The following is a 15,883-nucleotide window of genomic DNA, read 5'->3' on the forward strand; positions in this document are numbered from 1 at the left end:
TGACAGTGAAGGGGTTAAGGTTTGAACGATATACTACTCGAGTGTCATGATATAAGTCCACCAACGTATGGGCGCCATGTAGCAGGGTTTCTGTTCTCCCACAGAACTGTGCACAGATGATTGGAACCTCAGCGAATTAGGGTGACCCAAAACTCACCTTAGTATCCAACAAACCCCTTACCGAGCTAGCTACAGTGTCTCATTGGTCATAACAAACTCCCAATGTTTAGACAAACCAGAACATGAGCTTACAATACCTCCGGTTACGTGGAACACATGAGCACTCTTTCGTTATACAATCATTTCAAACCAGAACGTGGAGTAAATGAGGAAACGTGCACATTTGAAATATTTATTTACTAATGCCGTCTTCTCAGGCGCAGTATCTTAGATAATACTAGGAAACATATTATCGAAAGCAAAGTTATCAGCATAGTTACTAGTCCATAGAAAGCAAATGGTGACAGCATGTTAACATGCTGTAATCAATAAGAGTTAACAACACTTATTTCTCACCCTCCCTAACACACATATTATATTAATAGCTAAGAAGGTCCCTTTGGGTTTGAATTAGGGCGGGCCCATACCTCAGGATCCTAGAATGAAGAGATCACATCAGCATTCACCAGCTCTCTCTGCATGCGAACAGCATCAAGTGTGTTGTGTGTGCCTCAAGCAAAGCAATATAAAACCCGCCTAAAAACCAAAGTTGGCAGAAGCTGCACTTATGTTATGTCTAAAAAGGCGCGAAGATCAGACCTCATAACAATTCAGTATCTTGTTGTTCCTGAAGCTTCAGCACTCCCTGTACAGACATAGTTTATTGAGCAAAGCTGATATCAGAGTAATAACATATTATTCTCATGTAAATCACAACGAACTACTAGGTTGAAAGCTAAATCAACAATTAAGTGTCGTGTGCAGAAGCAGCGAAAGGAAAAATGGCGTTTAAACATGTAATGTGCCTATGCTAACTTAACGCATTATAAAGATATATAGTAGCTATATGACACTATCATTTATTCAAACATATATTCAGAAACCCTAATTAGCGTTTCCAGTTCTGCCTAACCTGCACTAATTTTTCCTCTAGTAAGTGACCTCACCACGGCGTGGATTCTTCTTACCACCCGCTATTCAATTCCCCGGGGATTCCAGACAAACATTAAACAATTACTAACGAGTGGGTTAATACATTTATCAATACAATAGTAAGAAAAACAATTTGAAACATTTCATAATATTCAAAGCAAAAAAAACATTTCACGTGATCGATCAAATTATTATCAACAATATGTTCACAATTTTAGCAGCAAAATCTCTATTTAGCAGCATCCGACCTACCTAGCTACCTTAACTAGTCCTATCTTACTTTAATTAGTCCCTAACCATTTCCTCTGCTACCAGAAAATTACTGATAGAGCGCGCACAGGTCACCCGGCCAACAATTTCACCATAAACGTATCGGGCCCATAACCAATAATTCCATAATATACGTTAATCAGGTGACCTTAAACTCTACTACCAGTAACCCTGGTTCCTTCCTATTATCTCTACTGTACCCGACTTACCATTCCACCGTTACGGGTACCTAACGACCACAATGGATCAGGGAGCTAGCTGTGGAGAAAGATGCAAAACAAAATACCAACATATACTCTTTTATACTTTCATTAAATGACCACAGACTACTGGGAAGTTTTAAAGATTTTATCCAAAGTTCAGATTCGGAAATCATCAGGTTTACAACCAAAAGGCAATCAATAATCAAGATAACGAAAAGCACATATCCATACAAGAAGTAAATTAAGCTGATCATTTATAAGGTTTACGGGAAAGTATGGACAAGAAACATGCTAGTCAGTAAGTTTTCAGAGTTTAGACTTAAGGAAAGTGACTAAATTACGGGAAATATTTAAGGACACTCTAAAAAGTCGCTATGGAAAATTTACCCTAATATACGGATAGGGAGAAGAGCTTTAGTCCCTATTGTGAGACTCTGGAACACTACACAACTATGGGGAAGGTAAGAATGGAACACTCTATAATGCTATAAACACCAATTCAGTTAGGAAACAGGAGAAAATTATAAACCACATCAGGAGAAATGTGCATAATAGGAAGTGTAACATAGGAACATGCTAGGAAACAACAATAATGTATAAGCTTTTCAATTCAGTAGCCTTGCGAAAAGCATGGAAAATCCACATATGCAAAGGTATGTCTTTATTAAAGCAAAAGACAGAAAAATAGAAGGTGCAGTATAGAGTTTCAGCACTATGTGACGACCAACCCTGGCCACGGATCAGTCAAGGACAGGAAAAACCCCAAGGAAAGACAGTCATCAATGGGACAGCAGGTGCAGAATGGACACCCCAGGACAGGACAGGACCACCAAGGCACGACCAGCACCCGCAGTTTGGAAGCAACGCCTGCGCTCCACCCTCTCTGCAGCTATCGGCCAGAACCCCGATTGGGTTATCGAACTCCCCAGCAAAGTGCTCCGCCAGCACTTAAGGTTTAGTAAAACCTCTTGAGTCTATGGATATTTCGGACAGAGTGCTCCGCAGCCCTCTGTATCAGTCACCTATTGAGTGCGTTGGGTCAGTGACAGGTCAGCTATTCGGACAAGTCGGACAATTTCTCTAGCTAACCCTAGGCTAGTTATACTGTTTTCGGGTCAGTGTACCAACCCCCAAATGTTGCAAGTGTCAGAATCCCCAATTTCGATTGGTCCCCAAGTAGGATAGGTCAACACACCAATCACATTTGACTTTTACTAGCCGGGTTTTACGTATTCTGGGACCGCCTATTGAATTTGGGGTTCCCATGACCTATTCTACAGAATACAATGGAAGATATACATTTGTTGCTAATGTAGTACATTTCAGCTTCTCCGGCTGAGTGAAGGTGCATCTTCCCAGGCATGTCTTGGCAGGGACCTTCAATTGGCACACGGTCAATGCCACCGGCAGAAGACTGTCATGAGCAGAACAGCATTTCAATATGGATTCTCGAGTGTCCCATCAGACCCTCAATATCGCGGTACATGAAAAGTAAGCGAAAACAAATTAAAACACAGAAAATAAATGAATACACTGTATACCATGAATAGCTACTCTATACCCCTTTACTTAAAATATACTAGGGCATTAAGGTTTTAGTGCAACAGACAATGACATGCAAGCATCAGTGCAAGCTTCACCATGTGAGAGCATAGGCAGCCATCTTAAAAGCCAGTGCGCAAGCGCAAAAGGTTCCCACCAGAACTGCAAGTACGTCACGTCACGTGAGTGTGACTAACGCATGCGCAGAAAGAAAACCCGCCAAGCAGCGGCCATTTTAGATACAAACGTTATTGAGTTAGTAAACACATACGCAAGCGTCTCTAGGACACCCCAAATGTCAGAATAAAGGAAAATTAGTAAGACAAACAGGTTGAATTATATTGTTATAAGTTATTCGAGGTTCATGAATCCAAGCAAGTCGCGTAATATGCGAATCCTTGCTCCATCAGCGCCACTGTCTTTCTCGTTTCTTACAGGCTTGCTTTAATGTTTTTAATGATGCACTATACCAGGGGGCTGAGGCCCTATGTCGAGTTTTCAAAATTTTAAAGGGTTTTTGTTTATCTAATGTTTCCAAGATTCTCTCTTCTAATGCTTCATAATTGACATCTACTGTTTTCCTGGAATTAAACACAGTGGAACGATTGAAAATCCATTTTGTATTTGCCTATTTAGTTTCTTAGACTCTTCCTTTTCTTATTCTGGCTTCATCGATATTTGGGATGTTTATTTCCTTTGAATTGATGTGATAGGTTACTAACAAGTGGTTGGTCCAACATAAGGGTATGATGACCTCCATTGGTATTATCCCCTCAGGAGAAAAAATAAGATCCCGGGTGTGATCGCCTAGGTGAGTAGAGGCCATGTACTAGTTGCCGCAGTACATAGCCCTACTGCCAAGGCTTTGCAGGAGCCTTGCAGTTCCTTGAATGGGAGTGATAAGTCCACCTCCATCCACAAGTTAAAATCTCCCAGGATAAAAAAGTTTTAGGGGGCTAGCACCATATTAGAAATAGCCTCTTTGAATAGTTTCAGATATGGGCTCGTAAGGCCTAGAGGTCAGTAGAACATCATCCACGAAAAGAAAAAAAAATGGTAAAATTAAAAGGCCAAGTGTGGTTTTCCTGTTCTCTACAATGGAACCACCAGGAGCACATGTAGTTAAATGGTTTGCCCAGTCTGTCTTGTTCAACTGCTTTCCCGGAAACCTTCCTAACCCTGACATTCCATGACCTTATCAGGTAACTACCTGTTAAGCAGGATACCATACCCAGCTGTGCCCTTAAAGTCATTGGAGACTGCAAGAAGACAGTAAAAAGAAGACCCATCTGTGCTACTAGCGGGCATGGAGGAGGTAGCACAGATGGGTGCTCCTTTTGAAAAATGTGCTACTACAAATGTCCCCTCTCTGTGACCATGATGCTGGTATCTCCTAAAAATTTGGTTTTCAAGTTCCCAACAACCAACGAACAGGTAGGACAGACAGAAAGGGCCTAATTAGGTAGTCTTCCTGACTAGCTAAATTAGTCTAACGGTTAGATTGTTTAGAAATATCGCTCCACTAGGGATCCACATGCCCTTACGAATGCCCCAGACCTTTTAGGCTATTTACCAATGGGCAGAAACATGTTGGCAGGTAGTGGATGGGTGTGAGCCATTGCACTCTAGAAAGCCACCCAACTTTGTCGGTGTTGTCTAGTAAGATTTATGTAAGAACTCCCTCCTGTCTAGTCAGTCTTCGAGGAGGTTGAGTTACTTTGATGGCACTGTCCTACCAGGGTGGGGAGAGGACTCCTATGATGAAGCATGACACTAAAAAGTGTGTGAGGTTCCCGCTTCCAATAAGGATGACTTTTCGCAGACGTTAATCTAAGGTTGAAAATCCTTTGAGTTTATATACATGTAACAAGCCAAAAATGGTGTAGCATCAAATACACGGCTTATCATTTCTAGATAAGTGCCACCGTACTAATACTTTTGTGTTATGTGCACTGAATGAAGGGACGTACCGTGTCATACCTTTCCCCTCTCCTTCAGTTGTGTTTCCATCTTCTTGTAACCTTCCATAAGGACTGTCCCTCTTACGTGTGTTGTACTCAGTAGGCATTAATTACAGCCTCCGAGCACTATTTTATTAAATTGTTTTCACCTGCCTGCTGTTACAGGCAAGACACGCTCTCTCCCAACGTTTTTTTTATAGCACGGCACGTCGCAGTGGCAGACGCACCTTTGGTTTATTTGCGGTGCCGAAAGCGGGCGCATATTGTTTTTTAAAGTTGTTTTTTTTTTTTTACTATTTATTCTCCATTTTGTTGTTGTAGACCAGCACTCCATCCCGTGCTCTCACGTTAATAGAGGCCATGTCCTTTTCTTTAGATTAGCCGCGTCTAAAGAAAGATCCGCGGTCGCTATTAAAGTGAAACTGCGGCATGGGGCACTTATACAGAAAAATGTTTTATCAACTTGTCTAAAAAAAATGAGCTTGGCCTCTATTAACGTTAAAGCGCAGCATGGGGCGCTGGTAAAGAAAAATATATTTGCAATGGAATAGGTCTCGCATTTGCGAGAATTTAAACTATTATCATTTGCAATGCCAAAAGCTCAAACTCTCGTAAATGCAAGACCTATTGCATTGCAGATGCTTGTCAGTTCTTGCTCTGCAGCCAATAGCACTCTGGATGCTGTGAGTTTTCTGTCCATTCTTCTAGTGTGACTAATGAAACCCTGGGATGCAAAGTGAGGTGAAGCTAGGAGTGTGACTGAAGTGAGTAACACGGGACCACTTGACAATAAGGCGTTCTTCTGTACTTTTTTATGTCCGCCTATCTTAATTTATCTCGCCTCATGTCCGTGTCAATATGATGGCCTCTGCATGTTTTCGTCATAGTTAGTATGGCTATAAACCAGCCGCCAACACCACAGCATCACATTGGCTGGGCCAGGGAAACGGGTAGTATCTGGAGGGAGAATACCACACTTCAGGAGAGGACTGCTGCTTTACAACTAGGAAAGAATCCCCATGTTCACACCACCTAGGGAAATCCCTCAATAAACCTTCATGGGGAGAACTGACCAGCTTTTGGTGAACCTCTAGGGGAAAAACCCTTGCCTCGAGGTGAGAATGCCACTGCTAGACCGCCAGGTGAGCCTCCCCCTCCTTACACCCCGCAATGACCCCTGAGCAAACCCTGCTATTAGTACAGCAGGGGGATAGTCTGCAGAGTAACACTCCACCACGACAACCCTGCACTATCCCACCGGCGAGAACAACCCCATTCCACATTGCCAAGAAATAGCCACCCACCCTTGCTAAGCCAGTAAGTGAGAAACCGTTCTCCTTGTTAAACCCCAAGCGAAGAAGTACCAATCCCCCCCCCCCCCCCCCCCTCCCCACTAGGGAGATCCCACTGCTGTTTTGTCACCATAAGGGTACTCATTTCTGCTGTGGGGGAGAAACCCTCACTTTGCGATTGGAAGAAAATCCCATTATAGTAGCAGTAGCAAAACCCTGCTGTTCCACCAGGGTAGACCATGTACTCTACCACCAAGAGAAAACTTTTCGCTATACTGCCTGAAGAGAACTTCCTGGCATAAAATGTAGAGAAACCACCACCATGAGAGAGCACCCAACTCTAGCACCAAGAGATAGGGAATCCTACTCTGTCAGCAGTACACAATATACTACACTGTCCCATCAGCAGATAATTCCCTGCTTTAATATCTGGAAAGATGAATACCATTATGTAACCAACTGCAAAACATTCCAACTATATCGTGGGGATGGAACACTCTCACTATATTTATAGATAACGGCACACCTTCACTCTACAGCTAGGATAGGGCAATCCATACTGTATTAATAAAGTTGAACACCCTTCTAGACCACCAGTAGACAACATCCCACCATGTAATCATAAGAGTACAGCCCACTGTACCACGAGGAAAGAAAACATCCTACCTTACCATCAGGACGTTATCCACAAAAATCATGTGCATTCTATAACCAGGATAGAAGAACCTAATTCCAAAGTCTATGAAACATAACACCACTCAGAAATGTTAAACTGATAAGGTGATTTGATTAGAAGGAATATCTTTCCAAGATATATGTACCCTATGTAATAACTTCTTACTTTTTCTTGTAGGTGGACGCTTTCCGGGATGCTCTTTTCAAGGAGGTAAATGTACTTCAGAAAGATTAGGAAAACTGCTGTCGAATATCCCTGCCCACGGCTGGGTATGTCTGTACCCTATGTCTTTCTTTGCCCACACTCACAGTCTCTACCTGTACCCTGTGTCTCCTTGCCCATATTCTCAAGCTTGGACTATATATATACCGTCTGTCTCTCTCTGATTAACCCTAGTTCTTCTGCGGATGGTAGTGTCTACCTTACTTTTCAGAAATTAACTCTCTGTATTGCAATTTCTCTAGGCAGAGGAATTTATCTCCGTGTTTTTACCATTGAAACTCAAGGAACTCAACCTGCTCCTGAAGGTAATCCTTGTTCTAGGTTAAGTCTTTTTCTGTCCTTTCTTTCCTTTTTTCTCTTTTCTTTCTTTTCTCTCTCGCGTTCTCCCTTTAAGAAGCACAAAGGGAACCTAAACAGAGGGATCCCCTGAGTGGTGGCATTGGGATTATACTGCGACCTAGCATTGCATTTGGGGCCAATGATGAGTTGACTACCAGATTGGTGTGAAGTGGCTGTCACATGTTTATAAGGAGAGCATGAATTATATTGGATGACACCAAGCAAAGTGTTGGCTCCTACCAATAAAAGGTAGTTAGCGGCACTGGTTGTGACTTGGAATGTTTAACAATGAACCTGTGTGGTAATTCCTAACGTTCCACAGAATATCAGTTTAAATCCATGTAATTATCCTCAGAGTATTTTGGGTGGTAGTTCTTAATTCACTTTGATCATGATCTCAACTAATAAGGGCTCTGTGTATTTAATTCACATTGTTACATAATTGTGAGTTCTCAAATTTGTAAGGTCTAATGTGTTTATAGTGAATGTGAGGAAATGGGGTGTAGTATATGGTGTGCTTGTGTGACCTCACCTTATAATACACCTACCAACCCTTTTCGGGCCAGAAGGTTTCCTTTAGTAAACCCTTTATCAGCCCTGGGTAGCAGTGGCTCTGAGCAGAAGGGCCTGCACAAAGGAAAAAAGCTTTTTAATAGTACCAAAACAAGTAAAGAAGTAACTGAAAATCTGGCACCAGTTTATAACAAGCATTTACAATGCAACGGTTTCGCCTTTGGAAAAGTTAAAGCTATTGGCATTGTAAATGACAACATTTTTTTTATGTGTTGGCTTTGAAAACCTAAATAAATGGCATTGTCATTTACAAATCCAATAGCCTAATCTCTAGCAAATGCGACACCTATTGCATTTGCACCCACACACACACACACAAAACTGGATCACAAGAAGGGAACAGAGGCTCACACAAAACCGAGGGGGTAGGGAAGCAGCTCTACTTGATAAGAATAAATCAGAGATCTGGCAACGATGGGCGTGATCATGGAGGGAATACCCAATCCTCAAACAAAGCAGCGATCAGCGCGGGAGATTTTGTGGTTAGACAAAGGAATATTTCTGTGAATTACCTAAAACTTCTAACGCAAAGTTCTTCTATTCGTCCTCCACTCTCTCTGCACCCCAACACTACTGCACCCCGCTTTACTCATTTTACATGAGATGGGGAGACTCCTCGATAACCCCGCACATATTCAACGCCCCTGAGCTCAGGCCCGGCCCGAAGGACGCCCGGGTCTGCGTTCCCGTCTATCTAGGAGTTAACTCGAAACACGTGTGCGCTCACATTTCTGAGCAGGGGAACATGTCATGTGTCGAAATAACAAAAATGTCAGAGCTCAGGCTCGCCCCTCGCAGGGACCAGGACACTGAGCTCCGCCTGACTGAAAGCAGACTTCAGGCTGGCGGGAAAGACCTGATCAGAGCCCCGTGTGGAGGCGAGGCCGGGCCACATCAGCAGTCACTTCATTCAGACAACGGCACATGTGGTACAACATAACATTCATGTGTATGTTAATCTTGACAGAAGGGACAGATTGCATTGCCCTGGACACGCACGCGCACACACCCATGCACACAGGCACGTACACACACAAATGCTTTCCAATACACAGGCAAACACACACACACACACGGATGCGCACACACACACACCTACACATACACAAACACACAGGCAAACACACACAGGCGCACACACACAGATGCGCGCACACGCCCAGGCATACACAGGCGCACACATACACAGGCGCACACACATACACAGATGTGCGCACACCCAGGCACGCACACACACACACACACAGATTCTCACATACGCCCAGGAACGCACAAACACGCAGATGCACACACACACACAACCATGCACGCACCCCCACACACACAGATGTGCACATATGCCCAGGTACGCACACACATGCAGATGCACACACACGCCCAGTCATGCACATACACAGGCACACACATACACAGGCGCACACATACACAGGCACACACATACACAGGCACACACATACACAGGCACACACATACACAGGCACACACACATAGGCACGCACACATACACAGATGTGCACACACAGAGATGCATTCACATGCACAGACAACCACACCCAGGCATGCACACATACACAGATGCGCACACAAGCCCAGGCACGCACACACAGAGACACATATGCACACACGGACACATACATGTTCCGTCTGCTAGGCTGGGGGAAAGAGTTAATTTCAAACTCCCTGAGTGTTCACATTTAGGACAAGAGCATAATGTTCTACAACAAAACTGACCAATCAGAGGCTCTGGCAGGAAGTAGTGTCAGAGCTCTAAGGGGCTGAAAACAGCATTTCACAGCAGCAGCAAAGACTTAACGGAAAGAGAGGCCCAGTGTTTGTTGTAGTCTGACTACCGCAAAAAGGGACACCAAAAATAACATTCCTTTTCAGTTACTAAAGACAGCAGTCCCTACTATTTCAGATTCCTTCCAAACCCCCCTCATGCTCTTGCATGTGACACTACAGCGCTTCCTGAATGAGGAGAGCAGTGTACTTCACCGGAAATATCTGAATTAGAGGCGCATCTGGGGGAGCCAGCAGAGCTTTACATGGAATGAAACAACTGGGACAGATGCAAATAGGGGCGTGGCTTAAAAATATACGCGCATAGAGCCCCCCCATTTCCTCCCCGCTGGTATTTTGCTGCTTCCGTCATTGCCTCCAGATATAGAATGCAATAAGTAACATTACACCTACAACAAGCCAGGACTATTGGCTTTGTCATTGATTGTAAGTTGTGTAAGATAAATAAGAAATAACTTTGTCTTCGTTGTATAGAACATTGAACATGCTTCAGTTTTGAAATGATGAGACTGTGAGCGAACCACAGCGAGTCTCTTTGACGGTACATCATACACATTGAAGGGCGGCACTGCTGCAGAGTTAACATTTCTTTTTTTCACCCCGAGGGTGAGGGCAAAAACGGAGAGCCCGATAGGAACTCGTCTCAGCAGCTGCTTTTTAGATCTGCCGGTGCTGAGTACCAGCAGGACCCGGCCCACTTAAAACACTGGGTTCATGGTAAAAGAAACAAAAGCTCGGACATGTTTACCCAAGTCTTACCGTCCATATTTGTCAACAGACCTCATTCAGGCGGGAAACTCCAGATTTCTAAAGCAGAAAAGTGACTAATTGTGACTGTCTCCTGCCAGAAATTGCCTCTGCTTTAACAGAAGTCAGTAGACTGATGCATTCTCACAATTCTGTTTTTTGTTTTTTATCTTCCCCTTACCTCCTCTGAAATGTTGGCATGTGTGCCCATTGGTTCCCTGTTTTCGGCCATGCTCTTAAGTGAAAGCTGCTCCCTGGAACCTCTAACGCAGACAGGTGGAAGGACTGCCGGACTCCGCATCTCACCAGGACGTAGGACTGGTGCAAGGACTGCCGGACTCCGCATCTCACCAGAGTGGGGGACGGGTGCAAGGACTGCCGAACTCTGCATCTCACCAGAGCGGGGGACGGGTGCAAGGACTGCCGGTCTCCGCATCTCACCACGGCGGGGGACGGGTGCAAGGACTGCCGGACTCAGCTTCTCACCAGGGCAGTGGACGGGTGCAAGGACTGCAGATGGGGCAGACGGGCTTTCAGCAGATGTCCCGTTGCCTTCCCCCTCTCGGAGGCTGACCTGTGCTGGAGTGTTCCCGACTTTCAGTTGAAAATACAAACAAGCAGTACCCACATACGTGAATTGTAAAATGTTGCTACATGCGCCATAAATCTGTACTCACCACTGCCCTGAGGAAAGCGCTCCACGTTGTCTGTGCTAGTCGAGGGCGGCGTGTCTGCCCTTGCAGCTGCCCAGGTCACCAGCCCGTCTGGGAGCAGTTCCAAACTCCGAGGGGAGGAAGGGATAGCGAAAGCACGCTGCCATGCACGCTGGGTCTTATCCGGGCACACGGACAGCGGGATGGGGGACGGACAGCGGGAGGGGGGACGGGCACACGGACAGCGGGAGGGGGTCGGGTTAACGGCACGAACATAATAATGTCCTGACCTGTACAAACAAGCTACTGCCCGGCCGCCATCTTCAGAGAAACGACGAAAACAAACCTTGACGACAAAAAAAAAAACCCGCCCACAGCCGCATGACGTGGGCAAAAGCCTAAAATTCTCGGGAACGCCCCCGAATCTGCTCCGGCTATGACGGACAGATCTCTGTTCCAATGGCTAGCCTCCATTTATGGAGCTAGCCAATGGAACAGAGGGGCGGGACATGAGCACACATACTCTAAACATAAGATTTCGCCTGCGCGAAACGCTGCTTGCGCAGCTTTCGACAGGCGAAACCTAAAAATGGAGTGTCTTTTTTTTGGTTTTTTTTTTTTTTCACCATTCCCAAAAAGATCCACTGGAAGGTTCCCGAGATAGGGATTTTACAGGTATAGTAAATATTCGCTATTTACTCCAGCACAAAGACACTTAAAAGCTTTTTGTGCAAAAACTTTAGCTAGTTGTAGTGTGGTCGGTTAGTTGTACTTCGGGCGACCAACTCCAGCAGGAAGCCAGTCAGGGGGACCATTAAGGTCCTCAGAAAGCTTTTAATTCCAGAGAAGAAGCAGTCTCCAGTCGGTTCCAGGCACTTTATCTCCTTGCCATAGACTCCTATGGAAAGGGTTGTAGCGCAAAGGATACTGGATGCTGACGATTCTTTAAGGATTCTGTGGATGCATTGCGGTCGACTGGGTCTTTATGCGGCTACTCCTCGGTCCCTGGGCTTGGTGAGAGGGTCCTGGTCACATGGTTGATGTCCTTTAAAGTCCTATTGAGTCTGGTAGAATTCCAGTCGCCACTGGACTACCAGTCGCCCAGTTTCGTGTTCGCAGGGGAATCCTTCCTGGAGCAGTAACTTGTCTTTTGGGCAACCAAGCTGCACTCTGATGACTCTCCTGGGTCCAGCAGCTTGGGTGCAACTTTGAGAAATGGGTCCTGGTCTCTGGTGCTCCATGGTGACATTAAACGGTACTTTGAAGATTTGGGCTACCAACTCGCCCCAGGAGGCTTATTCAGCTGTTGTGGCCCAATGCTATGAACAGAAGATCTGTCCCTTGGAGTCGCTTGCTTAGGAGACGACTTCTGCACGAACAGAACACAGCAGGCACATACCCTTCTCCTTTGTTAGAGACCAGGTTCAGCAGGTGCTGTCCACGCTAGTGCAGTCTCTTAGCTGGTCCCTCGGTGCAGCGGGGCAGTCTTTCTTAGTCCTTCTTCAAGTCCAGTTGAGATTTGAGTCCCGGGTGCCACAGGTGCCCTTTTATGATCAGAGAATTCCTACAGGGTAAGATGCATTTGGTAGCCAATGGACTACCAGATTCCCTTTCTCCTGATAACCACTTCCTGCAAAGTGTGGCATCTGGCTATTCTAAGATGCACCATTCTGCCCACTTCCAACAGGGCTGAACCCTCCCTTGGCATCCAGAGCTCCCTATTCCAACTCAGGTGTGTGGATACCAAGGGGGCTACACGCTCTGGCAAACCGGTTTGGCAGTTGGTTTCCCTTGCCAGTCCCTAGTGTCAGCCTGTCTACCTAGACAATAGAGCAGCCCCTCTGAACTGCTTCCTATTTGTCCTTCAAAGGCAGCCTCACCTTTTTGAAGCTCGCTTTTTGAGCCAACACCATTGTCACTTCTCACGAGAGGGAGGTAATGCCGATCTCCAGTGCAGACCCCTATTGTAATCTCTCTTGGGAATCGTTAGCACGTCTCCCAGGAGGACAGAAAGCAGTGTCGGGGCAAAATTCCATGTGCAGCAGTTAAGGGCACAGGGGACTAAAGGCAACAAATAGGCAACTTTATAAAAGTTGCACACTACAAAAAGGTACATTAATTGCGACTTGAGAATCAAGTCTGGCTTAATGAAAAGCGTTTTTTTATTGTATTACAATTAAACGCACATAACAAACCAGTTCACATAGATTGCCCACTGATAGTGATACATTCGTAGATGACATGCCATATAATGATGCACCTTTCACATAAACCACAATTGCATATCACATTTTACTACCGACTTTGTTCAACAGGGGTACACTCCGGAAGTGCCAGGAGGTACGCTGTTATCGGTGACCAGAAGTCTCGGTCTGGAGCGCCAAGGCAATTCCTCTGCATATGTTTTCAGTTGGTCCCTGCTATATGTTATGTCCTTCTACCATCCCTCTAGCTCAGGATATGCTTGTTGGCCCTAGTGTTTTGTAATCCCCCTTTGAGCCAGTAGCAGACTAACAGTCCGAGCTTACGACCAGGCGGTTTCAGTGCTTTCACGTATCAAGTAGGCATATTTTGGCCGTACATTGAACTGTTTCAGACACCAGCTCGGTAAGGATGTGTGTAACCTGCTCCCAGTAGTGGAGTATCCGGGGGCAGCTACAGGCTAAGTAAAAGAAATCGATCCCTAGTGAGCCACATCTGCTATAATTATCATCCTTCCTAAGGCCATAGCTCCGAAGTCTGAGTGCTGTGTAGTACATCTGATTAGAGGTGAACTCCCCTGTTTGTGCGCAGCAGCACTTCTATTCTGCTAGTTTGAGGGGTGGATTGAGGGCAACATTCCATTTGTCCATCATGGAGTTACTGGACTGAGCGCTGTCCAGGTGTGATGTGTTCTATAGCCTGGTGACTAGTTTCTGCCTAGTTTGGGTGGTCAGAAGTGGTTGGAGAGCTGACAATGTCGGGGGCTCCTCCGAGAATTGTGTGTACAGCCCACGCATGGATGTGCGCAGCCGCAGGTACGTAAAATGCAGTAAAGGAGAGCCATGTCCTCTTTGGGCCACGGCTGTCCATTCAATAACCTTCCCGTCTGGGAACACGCCTCCCATTGTCTGAAACTTTGTTTTAGCCAGTAAGCTCAGCGCCCTGGGTTCTGCCGTGACTGACATTGCTGGGTGGTGAACTAACGGTGATGCCTTCGCATACAGCGGAGTTCTGCGTGCTCTGTGTCCCAGCTGTTGCCATGCCTTAGTAGTGCAATGAATAGTGCTGATTTCCATGGATCTAGTACATGTACAGCTTCATGTTCGATGACTAGGTGTGGTGTAGTCAGGGGGAGAGACCGAATAATGTGCATACCGAGCTTGAGTGCATAAGTAGTATAGCCACATATCCGGGGTTGCAAATCCACCCTGCTCATACGGGAGTGTTGTATTGTATTGTATTGTATTGTATTAGAAACTTATATAGCGCAAAACTGCCACCCTACGGGTATCCTGGCGCTTGGATCAGAGAGAGGCCCGGAAAAGGAAAACCAGAATCAGCTATCTATAAAAATAAACTTAAAACCCATTGCTTGGGAAGAGCCAAGTTTTCAGGCTCTTCCTAAAGCCAATCAACGAGCTAGCCTGTCTAAGCATTAGGGGCAGTTCATTCCAGATACGGGAGGCCATACTCCAAAGGCTCTACTACCCTTCGGAGACCTCTTAAATCTGGTGGTAGCTATCAGATTAGAATTTGAAGAACAGAGCTGCTTACTTGGATTGTACCAGGTGAATGTTTCTTGTAAGGGAACTGGGCCCTGGCCATGTACTGCATTATATACAATACAGAGGGATTTAAAGCGGATTCTCTCCCCGATGGGCAGCCAATGAAGGTCTCTTAAGGCCAGCGTCGTAGAGGATCTACGTTGTTTATTTAAGGCCAGTTTTGCTGGCACCGATTGAACTCTCTGCAACCCCTGTACAATATATTGTGGTGCTCCCAAGTACAGGGAGTTGCAGTAGTACAATCTACTCAGCATTATGCTCCTCACTACAAGAGGACGGGTGTCCTCTGGAAGTAGAGGAAGGATTTTCCTTAAAGTTCGGATCAAGGAAAGGCAGGTACTGGCAGTTTTGGTGGCCTGCACATCCATTTGGAGGTTTTCATCTACCATAACTCCCAAATTGCGCACCACTTTAGTCGAGGCCAAAGCGTCACCCTCAGGAGTGAGCTTAAACTCTATAGGTAAGTGTCAGGACATTCTCGTGGCGGGACAGTATATTACCTCAGTTTTTCCCTCACTAAATTGTAGGGCATTTCTCTTAAGCCAGCCAGCAGTTTGACACATGCAGTCCTGGAAGGTGTCAATAGATACCGCTCTTTTCCCTTCCAATGAGAACACCAGTTGAGTGTCATCTGCATAGTTGATTAGATCTACCCCAAAAGATTTAATAATGGGGAATAGAGGGCGTAGATAGATGTTAAAAAGGATCGGGCTTATTGCCGAACCCTGTGGTACCCCATGGAGTAC

General features: G+C 45.5%; 1 protein-coding gene across 1 annotated transcript in view; it reads left to right on the top strand.

Moving 5' to 3' along the window:
• The window catches only part of PSME2 (proteasome activator subunit 2), a 184,304-nt gene that overhangs the window by 35,498 nt on the left and 132,923 nt on the right, over window positions 1-15,883 (top strand). Inside the window, exons 2-3 of the mRNA XM_078644960.1 lie at window positions 7,214-7,246; window positions 7,501-7,563. Coding sequence (XP_078501086.1) covers window positions 7,214-7,246; window positions 7,501-7,563 — 96 coding nt within the window. The remainder of the gene's footprint in view (window positions 1-7,213; window positions 7,247-7,500; window positions 7,564-15,883) is intronic.

The sequence above is a fragment of the Lissotriton helveticus genome, chromosome 5_1, assembly GCF_964261635.1.
Source record: "Lissotriton helveticus chromosome 5_1, aLisHel1.1, whole genome shotgun sequence".
Taxonomy (NCBI): Eukaryota; Metazoa; Chordata; class Amphibia; order Caudata; family Salamandridae; genus Lissotriton; species Lissotriton helveticus.